Raw genomic sequence first — 22194 nt, 5'->3', positions numbered from 1 at the left:
CCAGTATCAATAATGGTCTTTGGTAAACTGAGAAATATCCAGGTAGCTATTTTCATGGATTGATCAGTATTTTATTTATTTTTTTTATTTTGTTTTTCAACGTTTATTTATTTTTGGGACAGAGAGAGACAGAGCATGAACGGGGGAGGGGCAGAGAGAGAGGGAGACACAGAATTGGAAACAGGCTCCAGGCTCTGAGCCATCAGCCCAGAGCCTGACGCGGGGCTCGAACTCACGGACCGCGAGATCATGACCTGGCTGAAGTCGGATGCTTAACCGACTGCGCCACCCAGGCGCCCCAGTATTTTAAATGTAATTGTCTGGTGGTCATAAGGAGGGAATCTTCTGGGTTTTATAGAACTATCATAAATGGTTTCTTGACTACTAATAAGACTCAGCCAGATGAGTGTATTAAGATCGAGAATGAGAGAATCAAGAGGTCAGGGAGACAGGGGCATGGCCTTTTCACTAGTCAGAGGAAATATTCCCAGACAAGATGCCATGGTTAAAAACTTGGGAGGTGAAGTCCTCCTCCAAACAAACAATAAGCAGATAGGAAGGAATCTTTGTCCTCACAGACTTCGGGAAATGAGAGAACATCATTTCACAGTACAATAAAAAACATCACCTGGGATGTTACAACAGCATGTTTATTGAGCACTTGCTAAGCGTCAGGCATAGAGCTCAGCACTTCCCTGAAACCGTCTCATTTAATTTTCAGTGCCACTCCGTGGCATGTGTACTGCTTGCTACTGTCCCCGTATGAAAGATGGGGAAGTTGAGGCTTTATAACTTTATAGCTTGCCCCAAATCATAGAGCTAGTAAACAGCAGATTGTCCATACAAACCCAGGTCTGTTGCGCCTCAGTGTCTATGTTCCTAAATCCCATGAGTACCAAGACTCACCCTGATGGGACTGGTCTCCGATGGACACGTTAGGAACGGACCTACCAAAGACAGAGTGATGATATACATACGGTCAATAAAATGGTTTGATTCCACATCTCCTATCTTTGGACTGTATATCCTTCCTGCCCTTTTTTTCTCCCCCTCTCGGTCAGATTAAATCTGCAGTAATAGAGCCTCCAAAGCCCCATGAGATATGTCAGATTGCAGGGGGAAAAAGTCAATTAATTAAAACCCTAGTTGAGAGTGGAGAGATGGGTGAAATAGGTGAAGGGGATTCAGCTTCTGGTTATAAAATACACAAGACACGGGGCTGAAAAGGGAATATAGTCAATAATATGGTAATAACCTAGCATGGTGACAGATGGTGACCGCACTTACCACGGAGAGCGCTGAGTAAGGTAGAGAGTTGTTGAATCACTGTGTTGTACATCTGAAACTAACATAACATTGTATGTCAACTATACCTCAATAAATACATTTTTTTTATTTTTTTTTAAATTTTTTTTTTCAACGTTTATTTATTTTTGGGACAGAGAGAGACAGAGCATGAACGGGGGAGGGGCAGAGAGAGAGGGAGACACAGAATCGGAAACAGGCTCCAGGCTCTGAGCCATCAGCCCAGAGCCCGACGCGGGGCTCGGACTCACGGACCGCGAGATCGTGACCTGGCTGAAGTCGGACGCTTAACCGACTGCGCCACCCAGGCGCCCCAATAAATACATTTTAAGAAAGCATTTAAGCCCTGCCTATGTCCTAGGCATCCTCTTTTCTCAAGCAGCTGGCATATGATAAGAGAATACAAAAAACTTAAACCCCAATTAGAATCTGTGAGGTGAACACCGTGCCAGTGCTACGTAGAGTGAAATCATGGGGGCTAACAGGATGGGCACAGATTTTAGTGTCTTTGTGCTTAGAAAATAAGAGATCTCAAATTCTTCTTTTCCATTTCAGTTTCACATGTGTTTCAAGGTTACAACATATTCTAATAGAGAAATGGGGGCAGGGGAAGGGTTTACACAATCTTAATATTTTTTTGAATGTTAAGCACCAGCACACATTCTTTTCCAAATACTTTCAAGGGCATTTTCTTAGAATCAGGTAAATGAGAGCAAGCAAGTGACCTACTTACAGCAAAAAAATGCTCCAGGTTATAAAGGATGGGGAGCCAAGTGCATCCTGGAAACCACAGCATCTGGTCTTGTTTTATGCTTCATCTATCAATCTGCTGTTACAGAAATTGAGAATTAATGTTTCAACTACTGTTTCTTCAGTTTTGGCTGATGAATTCATATCTTTGTTCCTCTCACCCAATCCTTCGCATCTCCTCTCCCATGTAAAACACCATATGGAAGACCATTTATGAAGGTCCCAAATGAATCCTAGGGAAGAGGACTCATTCGCCTGTGCTTTAAATCCTCTGCTAATGAACTATAGTAAGGTTAGACTTCTTCCCAAGCAATTCTGTTTTGATGGATCGTGACTTTCCACAGACAGCATCACTTGAACAGTGTTATTTTCAGTACTGTATGAAGCTGAATGATAAAATATTGCAGATTTAAAATAAATACCCAAGGGGCGCCTGGGTGGCGCAGTCGGTTAAGCGTCCGACTTCAGCCAGGTCACGATCTCGCGGTCCGGGAGTTCGAGCCCCGCGTCAGGCTCTGGGCTGATGGCTCAGAGCCTGGAGCCTGTTTCCGATTCTGTGTCTCCCTCTCTCTCTGCCCCTCCCCCGTTCATGCTCTGTCTCTCTCTGTCCCAAAAATAAACGTTGAAAAAAAAAATTAAAAAAATAAAATAAAATAAAATAAATACCCAAGTTCTAGATGATGTTTATTGCTCGCCTAAACTGTAAAAAGGTCCACTTGGCAGTAGTGTTTAAGAAAAAGGATCGTGTAGCGATGTAAGGTTGTGACTTAGTGCCATCCTGATAACATTAGAAAATCACATACACGCGTATTTTAAATTACATGTAAAAATTTTTTTAAAGTTTATTTATTTTGAGGGGGGGGAGAGGAGGAGGGGCAGAGGGAATCCCAAGCAAGCTCCACACAGCCAGCATGGAGCCTGACGTGGGACTCAATCCCATGAGCCATGAGATCATGACCTGAGCCGAAATCAAGAGTTGGATACTTGAGCCACCCAGGCGCTCCTAAATTATGTGTGAAATTGAAAACACAGAAGCATGAAAAGTAGATTTACGACATGTTCTTTAAACTTTGCTATTGCATCTTTTAGCTCTCTGTGCTTTTTATAGAATGGGGCTACCAATTCATCTTTCCATTCCTTCCTAACTGCTGAAATTTTAATTTTTCATTGCTTTTGCCTCAACTCCATCTTATTCTTTCTATTGGAGCTTCAAGCACTTAATCTTGGTCTTTCACAGTGTTTTTATGGCTTCAGGTACAGCTTCATATTCTTGCTTTACTTTTCTTCTCCAACCATTCTATTTAACTTGTCAAAGTAATAATGAAGATTATTCTATACTGATGAAATGTTTTTAAAAGAACCAAGGCTACCAAGTGACTATTATACTGGCATAATTACTGCTATATAACTTTATCTATTTGTTGAAGTTCTGCTCTTTTCTATTTTTTTAAAGTTTATTTTTTTATCTTGAGAGAGAGAGAGAAAATGCAAGTGGGGGAGGGGCAGAAAGAGAATCCCAAGCAGGCTCCATGCCATCAGTGCAGAGCCTGACACAGGGTTTGAACCCATGAACTGCGAGATCATGATCTCAGCCAAAATCAAGAGTCAGATGTTTAATGGACTGAGCCACCCAGGAGCCCCAAAGTTCTGCTCTTTCTAAATCACTGTCAAGGGAATCATTTCTAATGAACAACAAACACGGTCAGGTTTACTGTGCTTACTTATCCACAAATTTCAGATTTGTTTCTCCTTCCAAAGAGATTTTATTTTGAATCTGATCATGAGGGTTCCTTGTCTTGATGTCTTGATATATCCCAGCTGACTTAATGGTTCAGCTGACCAGATAGGCTTTGGGGACTGGGGCAACAGAAATTTTTGCAAAAATACATCTAAAATCATCACTCACTAGAGCAGAGTTTCTCAAAGTGTGATCCAAAACCACCTATGTGCAAACTATCTCAGGTGCTTATTCAACATTCAAACCCCTGGGCGAAAACTTAGAGCAGTTAAATGGGGGCTTCTAAGGCTAGGACCTGGGAATCTGCATTTTGCCATGTTGTCCAAGTGTACAGGCCCACAATGAAATCTGAGAACCCCAATCTAAGGAATCCCTTCCCCTTCAGGATGCAGTACAAAGATTTACCTTGGCTGCAGAGCAAATTAATCACACTCCCATCCTAACAAAAGTAAGGGATAATTCAATTCCATGTGGTTCGAAGAACTGCCATAAACTGTTTTAGGAGGCATTGATTAAAAGGAAAGAAAATAAGACAAAAACCCAAAACCTAACTTTCAATAATAAATGCAATAGTTATTTTTAATATCTTGATTCCAACGATCACAGGGGGAAGGCCCAGAAAGCCCACAAAAAAATCTGTTGTTATAATTTCCTGATTAATATTATACATAATGAATTATTTATTGAGCCCCTACTGTGGGCCAAATATGGTGTTTTATGCTGCCAGGGATTATATAAAGCTATCCTGGGATGAAAAGCATATGTTCACTCAGCTCTATTCTGGAAGAACCTCACTGATTTAGTGATTGCTGGAAATGAACATGCATGGTATGTGGGAAGGCAGTAATTTGACGTCTTAGGACCCAGACATAAGAGGCTTCCTAAGAATTTGCTAAATGTAAATTACATCCAAGAGGTATGTGTGTAGATACTTGGTGTCCAGCCAAAGCCCTGGAAAAGGAATGAGCAACAGCATTGATTTGGGGGCATGTAGACTCTTTAGCACCCGTCTTGGCTCCTTTATCCAACAACTTCCTGTACAATCATACATCCTCCAGGTGAATTGAGACTAGATACAATCACAATGGGAGCTCCCCTTCATTCTAGAATTCATTTAAGGTGTCCCTAAGAGGGGACCCACGCTTCATGGTTTGCCTGAGACTTCCTCTGTTTCAGCAATCAAAGTCCTAAGTTCCAAAAACCCTCTTGGTGTCAGACAAGCTGAGTAGACTGGTCACCCTGATCCTTAGCATAAGGCAGGTGAGGTCTTTAGTTGGTGCATTTTCATTCAGTGAAGGATGGAAATCCATGACCATCTTGAACTTTGCAGCTCCTTTCCTTTACTGGAGAGCGTGACTACTCTAGGGGGACACCTAAAGTTCTTTCCTTCAGTATTCTCTGCCTTTTAGCTCTGACAATGCATGTTCCAGGAGCATCCAAGCTCAGATCGACTCAGACTGAGGATAATCCTAGGGAACCAGTAGAGAGCCTCTGCCAAGACTGCTGAGCAACCATGGCTTTTGGGTTTGGGTTTGTGAGTTTTTGTGTTGTTGTTGTTTTTTGGTTTTTTGTAAACATCGTCCAGGTCTCATCATCATCCTGTTCTTCCCAAAGTTCTATCTCCTCTCTAAATAACGAGTCTAGCTCTCCCAAACCTATCTTCATATTATCATTGAGTATTAAATTCCATCCTAACTGTCATTGAACCCAATCACAGTTTTAAAATATTTACATATCCCTGCCACCTCATCCTCACCCTTTAAAGCCTTATGATTTTGTCATTTCATAGTCTTCTTTCAGCGAAACTTTAAAACATAACTGGGATGAAACTACTATCTCAAAGAGAAAGTGTAAAGTGTAGGGTGTGAATTAGACAGACTTGGTGCCAGCGAAATTTGCCAATTAGGTCCATGAACTTAGGAAAGTTTCTTTCCCCAAGCCTCAAAATCTGCTCATCTATAAAAACAGAGAAAGCAATGGCTACTTCAGAGGACTGGGTTTTTTGAGGAATTTAGATTATGGATTTGAAGCACCCTGAAGCATACAGCCTGATACTTAGTAGGCTTTCAATATACTGCAGCGACTCTCCTCACCCCAGCATCACACGCTTGTAACAAGGGTGGCATACACTAACTTTTCCTATCAGGCTGCAGAATTTCAGATATCAGAGATGATGGCCAAAGCAGAAAGACACAAACTGCCTTCCTGAGGAGGGTAGAGAGCAACCGTCTCACTGCTTCGTAGTCTCACCTCCTCTATCTGAAGGAAGTATCTGGAAACAGTGGCTAAAGTCATCTTGCCCCCTGGTAGCCTGTGTGTTTTCAGGAGGCGCGGGCCTTGCTCCCTGGGGACCTCTTGTGTCACGTCTCTCATTCTGGAAAGGGGAAGGTGTAGAAGAAAAAGGGAAGTCACCGAAATGCAAAACCTGGTAGCAGATAACCTATTCTGCTCCGAATGCCGGTCCTGCCTGGGTGGGCTGCAAAGTTGTTTTGCAGGATTTTCAGGCGCCACCCCCAGGTGTTTGTCAGCGTGCGGAGACGGGGGAGGAGGGTGAGCTCACCCTAGAAACTGAAAGGCAGATGGTGAGGGGCGGGGGGTGGCCATGCGCGTCAGCGCTTTGGCTAAAGGACAGACCGAACAGCGGCCTCACGTGGGGTGAGGGGCTGGGGGCGGGAGTTAGGATCGAGGAGGAGTCAGGGAAGAACTCTGCGGAGACACCGGGCATTTCTCGGCACTGTGAGGAAGGCTCCCCGATGTGTCAGTGTCGCACCCGGAGCCCGCGAGCTGGGCAGGGTCCTTCTGCGATCAGCGCCTTCCCCTATCGTACCTCTGAGGCTCCGCAGCTAAACCCGGAGCCTGAGCGAGGGCTGCAAGCGGACACACCCGCTTCGCGGGAAGCCTCAGTCCCGCAGAGGGCAAGAGAGAGCTTGCGGGGCGAGCCCTCTCCCGTCCGCGGCCCCCGCCATTCCTGAGAGCCGGAAACGCGCTCCCTTCCCGCCGTCGGCCCGGGGAGGCGCATGCTCGGTGCGAGGGGGCGGGTCACGGTTCCCGCCGGAAGCATTCTCTCCCAGGCGGCGTTTCCTTCCTGTGTGAGGCTGGCTGAGGGCTTCTGCTGCCTCAGTGTCCGCCCTGGGGTGAGTAGCGGGGTCCTCGTGGGACGGGCGCGGGCTCCCGCGGAGCCCCCTTGGGGACCGGCTGGTCTCCGGGAAACCGAGCAGGAGAGGTCACCGCGCCCTCCTCCCACGCCCTACCTCGGTGCCGCCCCCCCGGCGTCCCGCAGCCCTTGGTATCCCGCGGATTAACCTCCAAGGGCGTCCCGGGCCTCGCCTTGGCTTCCGGCCCGGCCTAGGCCCTTAGGTCTCCCGTTAGCGCTACCCCTCTGACTGATGCCACTTGCGAGGGGACCTGTGTAGGCAGCTGGGGCGCTGCGGGGGCTTGGGGGCGTCCCGGGCGACCTCGGCACCGGGGGTTCCTGGGCGGAGGCGGCCGGAGGGAGCCGGGTCTGACTGTCGCCCCGGCGCTGCCACCACCTAGTGCAGAGGCGGAGGCGGTTCTTCGGGCCAGGGCACGCTTTCGCAGAGGATGGTGCTGAGCGTAATAACGCGTCCTTTATGTGAAGGTTGGCAGGCATTGTCACAGGCTGTGTTCCTGGGGCCTTGTTGCCTGCGAAACTGGGACTCCGGGGTTGAGAAAAACTTTCTGCAACCTCGCGGTGAAATAGGACCGAAACACTCCACCCTCGGCCCCTCAGCTGTCAGTCGATTGCTTAGTGACGAGGTGGTCCGATTTCCAAAAGTTTTCTGCCCTGAAACGGAGAACTCTCTAAGTGAAACTCCCTGGGATCACGTTTGCCTAACAGATAACTGCGAATTGGCAGCGTTTGGGTTTATTTCTTAGTTTGTACGTCATACTGTCTGTTTATGTACATATTTGTGTGTGCATTTGGTTCGTCGTTAACGTCTATACACGATTGAAACCCATGCCCTACTGTTGTACGCAAATGGAGCTTTGGTTGTGTTTTCTGCTGTCGTGGCACGGCTCCTGCAACGGCCTTAACATTGCAGGTGTATCAATGTCGTATGAATGATAGATGAGTGTACAATAAAGTATATACAGTTTCAACCTACAAGTAGAAGTTTGTTTCATTTCAGGATTTCAAAGTCATTGTAGAAGACGGACTACTGTTTTAGAGGTGGCCATAGGTCTAGAGTACTCTACGACAGGCACTAACTTAAATACAGGAATATGTGTAGCTAACAGGTTTTATGTCATGATACTCCCTGTAGGATTCGAAAGTGGCATTGTCTCGATGTCTGGGATGTACTGAAAATCGCCCTGGTTGTTCGTGCAGTTCGGCGAACATCCAGCAGATGGCGGTTTCATCACTGCCAACCCAAACTTTTAAATAAATGGAATCCTTTTATTCAGATGTCACTAGTTTTCATAGATTAGGCTAACAAGACCTTGATTTTTGCCTACTGGCTTATCTTCCTGTATGAATAATATCCCCACACAATGATTCCACAGGTTCCAACTGCATTTTCAAATGTACCCTGTTGGAATGAAGGTTAGCTAGGTCAATTTTCCTCTTACCAGAAGCGGAGTGCTGTTAACTCCTCTTTAGGAGTCCGTGCTGACGGATGAAAGCACACTTCAGTTTGTTACATGAGGAGAGAGTTTAATTAGGTGGCTCCTCCCTAGCTCCGTTTATAAAAATATAATTAATAACTGGACTGTGTGTTCCTTGAGCAAAGTCATTGTCTCTTAGCCATTATCGTATGCCAGTATATAGTAGGCATTATATATATATATATTCATGTTCAGGAGGCGCTTTATGGTTTGACTCAAATCACTTAATGTCCCTAGGTCAAAGTTTCTTCATCTGAAACGAAGGCTTTCAATTATTTTGTTAAGTAAGTTGAAGTTAATGATGTACTGCTGTGAAGGAAATGGCCCCTAGTGATGGAGACACGTGGAACCCTTGACTTTTTGTTCTGGAAATCATTCAAAAGTCTGGCAGCGGTTTTGTTGGAATGATAGTGTGGGGAGTTTTTCTGCAGTCGGAGTTCATCTTTTGAACAGATAATTACTGAGTAGCCTCTCTCTTACGTGGAGAAGATATCAATCCCTTTTTATAAGGAGTTGAATTCTGGTGGAGTAGGCTAGGCATTATATAAGCTCAGTAATGGGGCCACATGAATAATGCAGGATATCAATGTGATCTGAAGGCTTTGAGGTGTGGATAGAATTGGACTGATCCTGGATAAAGGGGGAGAACTGGCCTATCTGGGGCACCAGGCAGATATGGTAGAGGGAGAATACACGTGGCGTTTTCTGGTACCAGTGCCTCCAGCTACAGAAGGGGTGAGAAGTTCCTCTTTGGGGCTAGGTTAGGATGCCTTGAATGCTTGGAAATCCTGTTAGTAAAGGAAAAGCTTTGGGGAATTGTCGGAGCTCTCCCAGGGGAGGGCGGTGAAGGTCTTTAACTGGGCAGTAGGAGTGAGAAGGCAAACCTGATGTTAGAGGAGAAAAGACCATGGATGGTAATCTTTGCGGTTCCTGATTTTCACCTGTTGCTGAGCTGTCCGTGCAAAGTCTCACTTACTCCTTTTCACCCGAGTGCAGAATATATTCTCTCTCTCCCTCTGCCTCCCCCTCTCTTATTCGTATAGCATAGCACTCAGCACGGTCCTGTGCTATGAGAGACTAATGGCATTGTTCGAAGCCGAGATCCTATTTTGCAAAATGTGATAGTCAAATCATCCCCTAACAGCCTTAGTTTTCTGGGTGGTTACTGCCTTTGCCAGGCATGTGCATGCCTTCTGCAAGCCTGTACGGGACTGATGTAGCTGCTCAGAGATGCATGTCAAAGCAGGCATGTTGCCTCCTTTTTTCCTCTCTTGGGTGAGTACTGTAATCTTGTGGCTCAAAAATGTTTGAATGTATTGCTTCATATTTAGCTGGGTTGTTGGAAACGATAGGGTGGCTCAAAAATTTTAACGTCACTTATTAATAGAGAAAATGTCATGTTTAAATTTAAGCAGGCCTTGAAAACCTTTAGAAGTAAGTCTGACTCTTAAATATGGAGAACAAACTGAGGGTTGCTGGAGGGGTCGTGCGTGGGAGGGGGAATGGGCTAAATGGGTAAGGGGCTCTAAGGAATCTACTCCTGAAATCGTTGTTCACTATATGCTAACTAACTTGGATGTAAATTTAAAAAATTAAATTTAAAAAAAGTAAGTCTGAGGGCGAAGCAAGTCTGTTCACGGTTTTAATTTCGCTCAGAAATTACCTGCTGTCCATTGCACTTAGAAGAAATTCTTTTCACACTAGTAATGGGCTGCCTTCTTCAGTTGGGTTAGTGTTATAGTCAGTGTATCTCTACATTTTCTGAAGTAGTTATTTAAAAGCTGTTTAAAAGAGTAAATAAATACTTTAAGATATTGAATGCATTTTTCATCTAGAGTTATTGTCTGCTTAAATTCTGTGAGCTTTTAGGAAAATTCATTAAAAAGTATAATAAATCTTCAGTGTTTTAATATGTGCCTTCATTTTCCAAAGAGAGCTTAAAATGTGTTTATTTAACATTTGAAAATTCATTTTCCCTCAAAATAAACCCTTTAAGGTAGATATTGTTGAATTTGACTAGGTTTTTCCTGCTGAGGGTGAACTACATCTCAGTCTCCCAGTTTTAATCGATGTAGTTATTACCTAGTGACATTTCTGTTTGTTTTTTAAGGTTAATCAAGATGGTACATGCCGAAGCCTTTTCTCGTCCCTTGAGTCGGAATGAAGTTGTCGGCTTAATTTTCCGTTTGACGATCTTTGGTGCAGTGACATACTTCACAATCAAATGGATGGTAGATGCAATCGATCCCACCAGAAAGCAGAAAGTGGAAGCTCAGAAACAGGTACGAGTGAGATGTCTGAGGGTCACTTTCCTTGTAGCTTTGCTGCGGTTTGGCCGTAGAACAAGGGGTATAGTAGAATTACACACTGAGAGGTTCGCCGTGTGAAAAGGTGTTTGAACATCGTATTTAATTTCATTGTTTCTTAAAAAAGTGCTCGTTTCTCAACTTTCCAACTCTATTAGTAACTTACCAGAATAAAACAACGATGAAGAATAAAGACATTCCAGCGTTTTGTTGTGAACATGTTCATTAGAAGGTTTTTGTCAGCTGATGAATGAGGGAGTCTAGGTAAAATTTGTCAACAGACTGAAGAAAAACAATTTATCTTTAGTAATGGTATACAATTTGTTTTGCATGACATTTGAAATGGGATAATACTGGTAAGGTGCGATCTTACACTTGCAAACTACTCTGACTTCTAATTTAAAAATTGTTAAATGTTATTAGAAGAAGTAGTAGTTTTTAATTTTTTTCTGTTATTGCCTCTTGTGGTCATTTCCTTATTAGGATGATATATTTGCTTTGGTGTCTATTCTTACTCAAAAAAGCAGAACCCTTCAAGGAGCCTCTCAAATTTTTCTTGCTGTTTGAGGGCAAGACGTTCCTCCTGTTCGTCAATTTTTAGATTCCTTCTGTGAGTTGTGACTGGTGAACTCAGTAAACATTTACTGAGCTCCTAGCAGATTCTTGGTGCCAAGGGTAAAAGATGAATAAATCTTGTTCTTTTAAAATGCTCGGGGCTAGTGTGGCAACCCGGGATGTGGATAGATGACTGCCTCACGGCACTGCGCGTAGTTTGTAAATCGGCAAGAATCAGTGTCACGAACACTGCTTAGTGTTTGTAACTGAAGAGCAGTTCGAACAGGTATGAGTTTGTTCCCTAAATTTTATTACAAAATAGTTGACTCGAGGTCTAAATCATGTCATGATATCAGTCATTTTGTCACTCTCTGAGATGTCTGACCATTGCCAGGTGTGTGTGTGTGTGTGCACGCGCGCCCATGTGTCTGTGTAAGTAAGTATATCCTCGTGTCAGCTGAAGTGCAGCTTTTCCTGCCACCTACACTATGAAAGCCCACTTCAGTCTGAGGTCACAGTGTTAACAGGTCATATCATTTTCAGAATTTTTAAAATCAGAGATGTGACTATCTTTTAAAGTTTATTTTATTTTGAGAGGGGGAGGGGGAGGGGCAGAGAGAGAGGAGAGAGAGAAGAAACCCAAGCAGGCTCAGTGTTTTCAGTACAGAGCCTGACACAGAGCCTGATCCCATGAACCTCAAGATCATGACCTGAGCTGAAACCAGAGTCGGATGCTCAACCACCACCACCACCACCAACCCCCTCGCTTAAAAAAAAAAAAAAAAAAAAAAAAAAGAATGCTGGAAGGACTTCATGATTATATGGGAAAAGAAAAAGGACATTTTACAAATGAATCCAAGATTTGTCTGGAGTCCTCGGAGACTCAGAGTGTCTTTCATAGAGGTTTAGAAACTAGTAGCTAGGGCACATTTGTGGGAAGATGATACTTGATTTGGGCATATTGAGTTTGTATTGGTGGTAGGAATCCTGGGGAAAATGTTCATCCAGCAGTTAAAATTGTAGGTGTACATCTTGGAGGAAAGATCAGTCCTCAGAGCATCCATGAGATGCTCGTAAGTAGTCGGACTCCTTAGAGAAGTGAGTCTCACTGGATGCAGTGGGCCCCAGGGTAATTCTTGTAAAAACGTATCATTTGTGGGGTTTCCCCAAACCACTCCTCCATCTTCCTCCTACCACCATCAGCAGTTATATGTTCAAACTTTGTTGAGAGTTTTTCATGTAATTGTCACTGTGATAGATGGGGATGACTATTGGGAGCAATGAGATCCCTGAAGGAGATGCTATCAAACACCATGAATAGTAGGCCAAAGAGTCAGCCTTCATCTAGGAAGTGGGGAGATGAAGTGAAGCCAGTGGAGAATGAATAGGTCAGTTAGGGTAACTAGATACCTGGACTCACCTTTCTGCTGAGAACAACTAAACGATCTAGATAAAATATTTTCTAAAATCATCTTAAAGGTATTCATGAGCTAGCAAGAAAGTAAGAAATTCAGCTAAAAAACTGAAGGCAAAGATCGAAAAAGATACGATGGGCTTTGATGGCCAGCTTTCACGTTGGAGGAGAATTTGCTGAACCCACTGAATTTGAACTTCTCTTTTTATGGCCTAGAGGAGCTCAGGACACAAAGCACAGGCCTATTCCAAGGTAGGGTATCCAAGAGACAACAGTCCCATAAATCTTTGACTCCAAAAGACTATACCCTCTGGTAATTCACCTAAAGATAAAGATGTGAGATGGTTTAAAAAGAGAAATTTAAGACATATACTGGTTGAAGTGCCACGTAGAAATTGTAGATACAGAAAGTTGTTGAGAATAAAGTGATGGAAAATGCATATACCATACAAATACAAAGAGAAAGCTGGGTGAACAAAAATAAACTTTAAGGCAAAAATATTAGAGAAAACAAGGTTCATTATGGAATGATTAAACGTTCTGTTCAACAAGAAGTAGAACATTTCTGTATTCGTGTGCATCTATTAATGCAGCCTCAAAATATATAAAGCAAAAAACCGATCGAACTATAAGGAGAAATAACATATCCATCATCATGGTGAGAGGTTTTTAACATTGCTTTCAGTAATTGGTAGATGAAAAGTTTTTTTGCTTTGTTTTGTTTTAATTCCAAACAGTCAACACACAGTGTTACATTAGCTTCAGGTGCAAAATACAGTGGTTGGTCAATTCTATACATTTCTCAGTGCTCATCATGATCAGTATACTCTTAATTCCCCTTCTCCTGTCTTACCTATTCCCTGCCCCCATCTCCTTTCTGGTAACTGTCAGTTCAGTTTCTCCTCTATAGTTAAGAGTCTGTTTTTTAGTTTGCCTCCTTTTTCTCTGTTCGTTTGTTTTGTTTCTTAAATTCCACATATGGTGTTTGTCTTTCTCTGATTGACTTATTCACTTAACATTATACCCTATACATCCATCCATGTTGTCACAAATGGCAAGATTTCATTCGTTTTGACAGCTGAGTAATCTATTGTGTATCTAGACCACATCTTCTTTATCCATTCATCTATTGATGGACGCTTGGGCTGCTTCCATAATTTGGCCCTTGTAAACAATGCTGCGGTACACATAGGGGTGCATATATCTTTTTGCATTAGTGTTTTTATTCTGTGGGTAAATACCCAGTAGTGGAATTACTGGATCGTATGGTAATTCTAGTCTTAATTTTTTGGGGGTACCTCCATACTGTCTTCCACAGTGGCTACACCAGTTTGCACTCCCACCAACAGTGTGAGTGTTCCGTTTGCTCTGCATTCTTGCCAACACTTGTTGTTTCTTGTGTTTTTTATTTTAGCCGTTGTGACAGATGTGAGGTGATATTGTGGTTTTGATTTGCATTTCCCTGATGGTGAGTGACATTGAGCATCTTTTCATGTGTCTTTTGGCCATCTGGATGTCTTTGGAGAAATGTCTGTGATGATTATTTGGGTTTTTTGATGTTGAATTGTGTAATATCTTTTTTTTTTTTGATGTTTATTTTTGAGAGAGAGAGAGAGCGAGCAAATGGGAGAGGGGCAGAGAGAGAGGGAGACAAAGAATTCAAAGCAGGCTCCAGGCTCCTAACCGTAAGCACAGAGCCTAATGCGGGGCTCAAACTCACGAACTGCAAGATCATGACCTGAGCTGAGGTCAGATGCTTGACTGACTGAGCCACCCAGACGCCCCAAATTATATAAGTTCTTTATATAATTTGGATACTAACCCTTTATCGGATATGTCATTTACAAATACCTCTCTCATTCAGTAGATTGTCTTTTAGTTTTGTTGATTGCTTCCCTTTATGATGTGCAGAAGCTTTTCTATTTTGATGTGGTCAGATGAAACATTTTTTAAAAATCGGTAAGGATATAGCAGATTTAAGTAAGTAGCAGCTTATCTAGTGACCATGTATAGCATATTGTGCATCAGACAAATGCAGGGTACATATCCAAAGCACTCATGTAGGATTTACAAAATTGGACCCATTGCTACATTGTACAGCAGACATCGGGCTTTGTGGTACTGGTAGCATGCTTGTTACATCCCCCGGCTCCAGTGCAGAACAGTAAGATCAGTAAATACCCAGTACGCTTGGACTTTTTTTTTTTTTTTTTTTTTTTGAAGGAGAGAGAGACAGAGCATGAAGGGGGGGTGGAGGGGCAGAGAGAGAGGGAGACACAGAGTCTGAAATGGGCTCCAAGCTCCGAGCTGTCAGCACAGAGCCCGACGTGGAGCTCGAACTCACAAACTGCAAGATCATGACCTGAGCAGAAGTCGGACACTTAGCTGACTGAGCCACCCAGGTGCCCCCCAGTACGCTTGGAAAGTAAGAAACATCTCTGAAGATCTCCTCAGTGAAAGAAAATATAATAGAACTTAGAAAACATTTATAATTAAATTAAACGTCATGTCTTAAATGGTACTCAGAGATTTATAGTCTTAAGTGTTTGTTACAAAAGAAGGTAGAAGATTAATTAAATCTCCAACTTAAGCTCAAGAAAAGATTTTCAACATAAACCCACAAATAATGAAAAAATGGGAATAGTCAAGGTAAGACAAATAAGAAATGAATATACAGTAGAAGAGTGAATAAAAATACAGAAAATGAATACAGAGTAAAGAAAGTCAGTGAAGCCGATATGTTAGTTATTTGAAAATACAAAAATATTTGACAGTTTTGTAAAACCAATCATGAAAAAAGAATGAAGCCACCAGTAAATATTACTAGGAATGATAAAGGAAACATAATGACGATGCTGCAGACGTTAAAAATAAGGAAAGTAAATAATCGCCAATAAGTGTAAAAACCTAGACAGACTCTTAGGAAAATATTTATTTCCGTGACTGACTTAGAAGACTGAATTAGAAGACGATGGGCACGTGGGCGGCTCAGTTGTTTTAGCCTCTGATTCTTGATTCCGGCTCGGGTCAGGATCCCATGGTTTGTGGGATAGGGCCCAGTGTCAGGGTCTGCGCGGGACACGGAGCCTGCTTCAGATTCCTCTCCCTCCCTTTGCACGTGTACTCTCACTCTCTCTTTCTCAAAATAGATAAATAAACTTTTTTTAAAAATTAGGTGACGAGGGCCACCTGGGTGGCTCAGTTAAGCGTCAGGCCTCTTGATTCCAGCTCAGGTCCTGATCTCATGGTGGTGGCATCGAGCCCCGCATCGGGTTCCACACCGGCTGTGGATCCTGCTTAGGATCCTCTCTCACCCCTGCCCTTCCCCCCCCCCCCCTCCACTTGCATGGGCTCTCTCTCAAAGGAAGGTAGGATTAGAAAACGTGGATACTTAGTCTCATACCTATGAAGTAATATTGGACACATATTTTGATAAAGAATACTCCAGGCCCATCAAGTTTTACTGGTAAATTCTAGAAACATATAAAGAAGAAATTTATGATAACAACCTGATGCAAACTCTGAGGGCAGCATAATAACAATTCTAGAACTTGTCACGGGCTTGATCTCGATTGTAAATGAATAGAAAAACCTTAAAATATTAGCAAGTTGAATTTAGCAGTGTATAAAAAAAAAAAAAGGTAACATATTATGACCAGTAGGATTTATTCCAGGAATTTAAGGCTGGCTTCATTTGAGGAATAAATATATCTATTCTATAATAACAGATTAAAGGATAAAACTATGATTATCTCAAGTGCAGAAAAAGCCTTTGTTAAAATTATTCATTCTTTTTAGAAAAGCTCTTAGTAAAAAGCTCTTAGTATCTTAGGAATAGAAGATAATGTCTTTAGCCTGATGCAATGAATTTACTATAGGAAACATACTTCATGGTAAATAGTTGAAAGCATTTCCTTTATGATTAGGAGCAAGTCAAGGGAGCCTGTTGTCATCACTTCTGTGTAACATTTTACTGTTAATGATGCATAAATCAAGAAAAAACGAGATGGAAGGATTGGAAGAGAAAAAACTAAACAGTCATTAGACACAGATAATACAATAATCTATGTAGAAAGTAAACAACATCTGTAGCAAAGCTGTCAGGATTAATAAGAATTTAAGGGCTGCTGGATATAAAATTAGTATACAAAAATCAACTATTTCTGTGTACCCACCACGGTTTGAAAATGCAGCTTTATAAAGATACTGTTTACAGTAGTATCAAAAATACACAATAACTGGGCACCTGGGTGGCTCAGTCAATGAAGTGTCTGACTTCAGCTCAGGTCATTATCTCACAGTTTGGGGGTTTGAGCCCCGGCACAGATCCTGTCTCCTTTTCTCTGCCCCTCCCCCAACCATCCTCCTTCCCTCCCCTCTCCCTCTCTCTGTTTCTGTCTCTCAAAGATAAACATTTAAAAAATACATAATAACTGACAAGCACAAGTTGTACAGCACATTATTTTTTAATGTTTATCCTTGAGAGAAAGAGACAGAGTGCGAGCCAGGGAGAGGGCAGAGAGAGAAGGAGACACAGAACCTGAAGATCCAAAACACGTTCCAGGTGCTGAGCCATCAGCACAGAGCCTGACATGGGGCTTGAACTCACAAACTGCAAGACCATGACCTGAGCCGAAGTCAGACGTTCAACCGACTGAGCCACCCAGGCTCCTGTACAACACATTTTTTTTTTTTTTTTTTTTTGTTTGTTTGTTTTTTTTTTTTTTTTTTTTTTTTTTTTGGGACAGAGAGAGACAGAGCATGAACGGGGGAGGGGCAGAGAGAGAGGGAGACACAGAATCCGAAACAGGCTCCAGACTCCGAGCCATCAGCCCAGAGCCTGACGCGGGGCTCGAACTCACGGACCGCGAGATCGTGACCTGGCTGAAGTCGGACGCTTAACCGACTGCGCCACCCAGGCGCCCCTGTACAACACATTTTTAATGAAAATTACAAAATGATTGAAAGCTACACTTAAATGCAATGCCAATGAAAAAATACTGACAGGCTTTTTTTGTTGTATTTTTTTTTCTAAAATTTGTATGGAGGAATAAAAGTTGAGATATAGGCAAAACACTCTTGAAAACAAGACATGTATATTGGGGGAGGGAGAATTTGCCCTAATTTATATCAAAACTTTTCACAAAGCCACAGTTATTAAGACAGTATGTTATTGGTACCGGGGTGGATTGGCAAATTCAGCAGAGTGGAGTCGAGAAACAGACCTAGGCATGCTGTGGGAAATTGATGTGTGAAAGGACTGGCTCTGCTTTGTACGCAGATTATTGGAGAAAGGATGAACCAATAACTGATACTTGGACAGTTGGTTCTACATGAGAGGGAGTAAAATTCGATTTTTACTCGGTACCATTTACAATAATCTCTTCCGTAGATTAACGACTTGAATTTATTCGTGTAACAAATATTTTTTTTTTTTTTTTTCAACGTTTATTTATTTTTGGGATAGAGTGAGACAGAGCATGAACGGGGGAGGGGCAGAGAGAGAGGGAGACACAGAATCGGAAACAGGCTCCAGGCTCTGAGCCATCAGCCCAGAGCCTGACGCGGGGCTCGAACTCACGGACCGCGAGATCGTGACCTGGCTGAAGTCGGTGCTTAACCGACTGCGCCACCCAGGCGCCCCCGTGTAACAAATATTTATAGAGCACATGTTCTATGGTTCTTTTGCCTCACCTGTAAATTCTAAAGACTTTTTTTTTTAACATCTACCCAATTATTAATAACACCCAAAAAATGGCCAGAGGAGTAGTAATAAAACCAGGATAATGTAAGGTACTGGTATTAGTCTTTCCCATCCCAACACACCTGAAATAGACAAAACACCGCACACTGTAGAAGTCGTTCATTGTGGCAGTCAATTGGAACTGGAAGGCCTACATTCTGAAATCACAGAACTAATTGGGGGAAGTCAGTGGGTGTTGAATGTAACTTTAAAAAGCCCTTCCTCACATTTGTCTCCCACTGTCTGAAAAATCCTTTGGTCAAGTCCTCAAAACCAAAGGAAGAGAAGGTTGCAAAAGAGAATTGGTTGTGAATGTTGTGTCATAGAGTGATCCAGGAGAAAAGGAGGATATGGAGAATGTGATCAGAAAAAGTGGTCCGTAAATTTAGAGTGCTTTCCATTCACTGGGGACAGCAAGCAGAATTTAAAGTAAAAGAATGTGGTCGTTCCAGAGTTTGCTGGCGGACAGGTAAAGAAGGAAAGGGAAAAGACTAGCGAAGAAGGAGGAGGTGGAGAGAGTCGCTGCCAAAGAGGATGGAGGTGGGTCCCAGAGGGGTCAGGATCAGTGGTCACGAGAACCTTTTAAGGTCGAGTTCATTTGCTCTCAGTGAAGTGGGGCGATGTTACAACTAAATGGGAATGGAGGTTTCGGACCTGCTCAGGTAAATACGTGATCCGTGTTTAATGAGAGAAATTGTGGGTTATGAACATTAGGGCGTAGTTGAAGGAAGCATGAGTTTATCGGGAATTCAGTTGTTTTGTTTTTCTTAACTTCTTGCGCGTATCTCAGCATCTCGGTAGCAGATAAACTGAGTGGTGGTGCGGAGCCAGCACCGAGAATAGGACTGACCGGTACAAGTGTAAGGGATGCTAAGGTTCAACAGAAGACATTGTTGAAATAATGACCTGTGGTCCAGGCCATTTAGGAAGTGCAGTGTTGCCAGGTGGGGGGTAATTAAGTGGGAGTACAGAAAGGAATTAGAGAATTAGGAGCACACCTTGCGGGCAGAGATCAGGTGTGACTGGGGGGGGGGGCGGAGGAAGGTGTGACTTCCGCAGTCACAAAGGACGAGCACTGAATTTAACAGCCTAGGCAACATTTGGAGGCTATCTGATAATTAGCGGGCCTCGTGCGAGTTTAAAGGTAGTGCGGTTATGAGTTGAAAGAAAGGTAACGTGATGGAGGTGCATTCGCATCAGGAACAGTAACCCAGAAGTAGTCTTAATGTTTGAATTAAACAGCATATTTGTAAATAATTTCTAGCCTGAAGCCAGGAAAACGTCCCAGCTTGGTGAAATGTGGGATATTTAATGGGTAATGAGAGAGGAGACCATTTCTACGGAATGGACGGGGATTTCCTGGGCACACGGCTGCTGCTTGGATTGTATTTAGGTGTAGTAGAAGAGTTTTGATAGGTATGTGTGACGAAAGGGTGGGTCGGGATAATTGGGACGTAGAAAAAGGAACCCTCTGGGTATGCTGTCCAAGTACAGGAGGAAAAACAATGCTTGACCTGTTCTGAGACTGTGTCACACTTCTGAAGAATTACACTGTATAATATTTCTGAGATTGTAGTTTGTCAAAGCCCAGGGAAGATTCACTACTGAGAATTCTTCATACACCTGAAGGTTTGGACTGTGACCTTAGATAAGTTAATGTCTTCTTATTTTTAGTCCTGTCATTGTACTTTAGTCTTCAAAACTTTTAGTTATTTTGAAAGAAATAATAGCTGAAATATTTTGTGAAGGAATGATACACTGAAACCTTAAAAAAAAAACAACTGGAACTCTCAGCTGCCAGGTATTTTTTTTTTAAGTTTATTTATTTATTTTGAGAGAGAGAGAAAGAGAGCATGGGGTGGGGGGGGGGGGCAGAGAGAAAGGGAGAGACAGAGAATCCCAAGCAGGTTCCCCGTTTGTCCGCACAGAACTGGACTTGACGCTCAAACCCATGAACTGCAAGATCATGACCTGAGCAGAAACGAAGAGTTGGATCCTTAATCCACTGAGCCACCCAAGTGCCCCTCAACTGCCAGGTATTTGTAAGAGCAGCCAGTAAATTGAGATAGGAAGTCAGGAGTAAGCAGTTGGTGTTGCCTGACTGGCCAAGGTGGAAATGCTGAGGAAAGAGCTCCCAAGAGAGGGATACTCGGGGCGGGGGTCCGCAGTGTTGTTCACACGCAGGTGCGGTGGAGGGTAGGAAGCCCACTCTTCTTACGACGTCCAGAGACTGACCGTGAGAGGGGAGACTTGTCTCCATGTTAGTCTAGAAAAGGGTGCTTTCAAGAATTTTAATACAAATGTATAAGAGATTACATCTAAAATATAATTATTCAGACTCTTTGCCATTTCCCGTGGAAATGTAGTGTTGTGAGCTTTCTGTCAGTGACTTCCTCTGTCCACACTTAAATCAGAGTACTTTAGCTGTGACTTTAATAAACACACCTAAGTTTAATCAGTTAACCTACCTCTGGTTTTTCACCCTTGTTAATGCTATCTCTAATTTTCTTTTTTTTTTAAATTTTTTAATGTTTTATTTATTTTTGAGACAGAGAGAGAGAGACAGAGCATGAGCAGGGGAGGAGCAGAGAGAGAGAGACACAGAATCGGAAGCAGGCTCCAGGCTCTGAGGTGTCAGCACAGAGCCCGATGTGGGGCTCGAACTCACGAGCTGTGAGATCATGACCTGAGCCGAAGTCGGATGCTCAACCGACTGAGCCACCCAGGCACCCGTCTCTAATTTTCTGAAATTAATCTCCCAAAAGAACAACCAGTTTTACAAATCGTTCAGAAACTGAATGAAAAGTTTCTTTTCTGCTACTCCTTTTCTCCATTTCCTCCTTTCCCATTCTAGGCAAAAATAGTAGTTTACTATTTCCTACTCCGCTTCTTAATCTTGTTAATCTTAATCTTCTTAATAGTTTACATGGAGGAAAAAAATGAAATAGCATGAAAGGATAAAAATACTATGAAACAGTTAAAAAGATGACTATACAGTAAAAAGTAAGTTTCCCTCCTACCCCTGACTCCCTTCAACCCCTCACCTACCATTTTTCCTACACAGAGTGACAACTACTTGGAGAGATTCACTTAAAAACCAAGCAAAAGTTGGTAACTAGAAAATACAATTGTCATTGAGCTGTAAGTGATAAGGCAGTTCATGAACATAAGCCATTTTTAGAGTACAATCATTTTGTTTTTCTTGGTAAAACATTTTAGAAACGGGCTCACTTAAAGTTGTCAAAGCTAGAAACAGTTGGATAACTTCTTCTGGAAGACAGTTTGATGTGTTTAGGGGTACTTTATTTTATTTATTTGTTAACCACGTTCTGGTCTCGCAGATGAGGAATACTAGTGTTTCAGTAGAACAGCTTTGGAATTAGATCAGGATTTGAACTCTGGTAATGCCAACTCCTAGCTCATAATCTTGGCAATTCTTCTAATTTCTCTGACTCTTGAGTTCCTCATCTGAAAAACGAGCATAGTAATAGCTACTTCTCAGGATGGTTGTACGGGCTGATGGTAAGGAAATGAAAATGAGTTTTGCCCAGTAAACATTAATTTTGTTTTCTGTCAGTGTTGTTAATGCAACCTGAAGACATCGTTAAATGGGACTGCTTATATGGGGGGAAAGATTTTAGGTAAATTTGACCACGGCATTTTCTATTTCTATAACATAAACAACACAGTTGATCGTTTTTACTTAGGAAATCCCAAACGTAGATAAAGTTTGTTTAAAGCAAGAAGCATTTGT

The 22194-nt window shown here is 42.6% G+C and overlaps 1 protein-coding gene across 4 annotated transcripts in view; it reads left to right on the top strand.

The window, feature by feature from the left end:
- ATAD1 (ATPase family AAA domain containing 1) overlaps window positions 1–22194 on the top strand; it is a 79165-nt gene that overhangs the window by 15157 nt on the left and 41814 nt on the right. The window contains exons 1-2 of one of the 4 annotated variants that reach the window (XM_047825159.1): window positions 6795–6927; window positions 10533–10704. In XM_047825159.1, the coding sequence (XP_047681115.1) occupies window positions 10543–10704 (162 nt within the window). In that variant the 5' untranslated portion in view covers window positions 6795–6927; window positions 10533–10542. Of the gene's footprint in view, window positions 1–6794; window positions 6928–7269; window positions 9698–10532; window positions 10705–22194 lie in introns of those variants that run through there. The other 3 variants (XM_047825161.1, XM_047825158.1, XM_047825160.1) reach the window with 3 other exon arrangements.

The sequence above is a fragment of the Prionailurus viverrinus genome, chromosome D2 (genome assembly GCF_022837055.1).
Source record: "Prionailurus viverrinus isolate Anna chromosome D2, UM_Priviv_1.0, whole genome shotgun sequence".
Classification (NCBI taxonomy): Eukaryota; Metazoa; Chordata; class Mammalia; order Carnivora; family Felidae; genus Prionailurus; species Prionailurus viverrinus.
The sequence above is the reverse complement of the archived record's forward strand: the minus strand, read 5'-3'. Positions and strand labels throughout refer to the sequence as shown.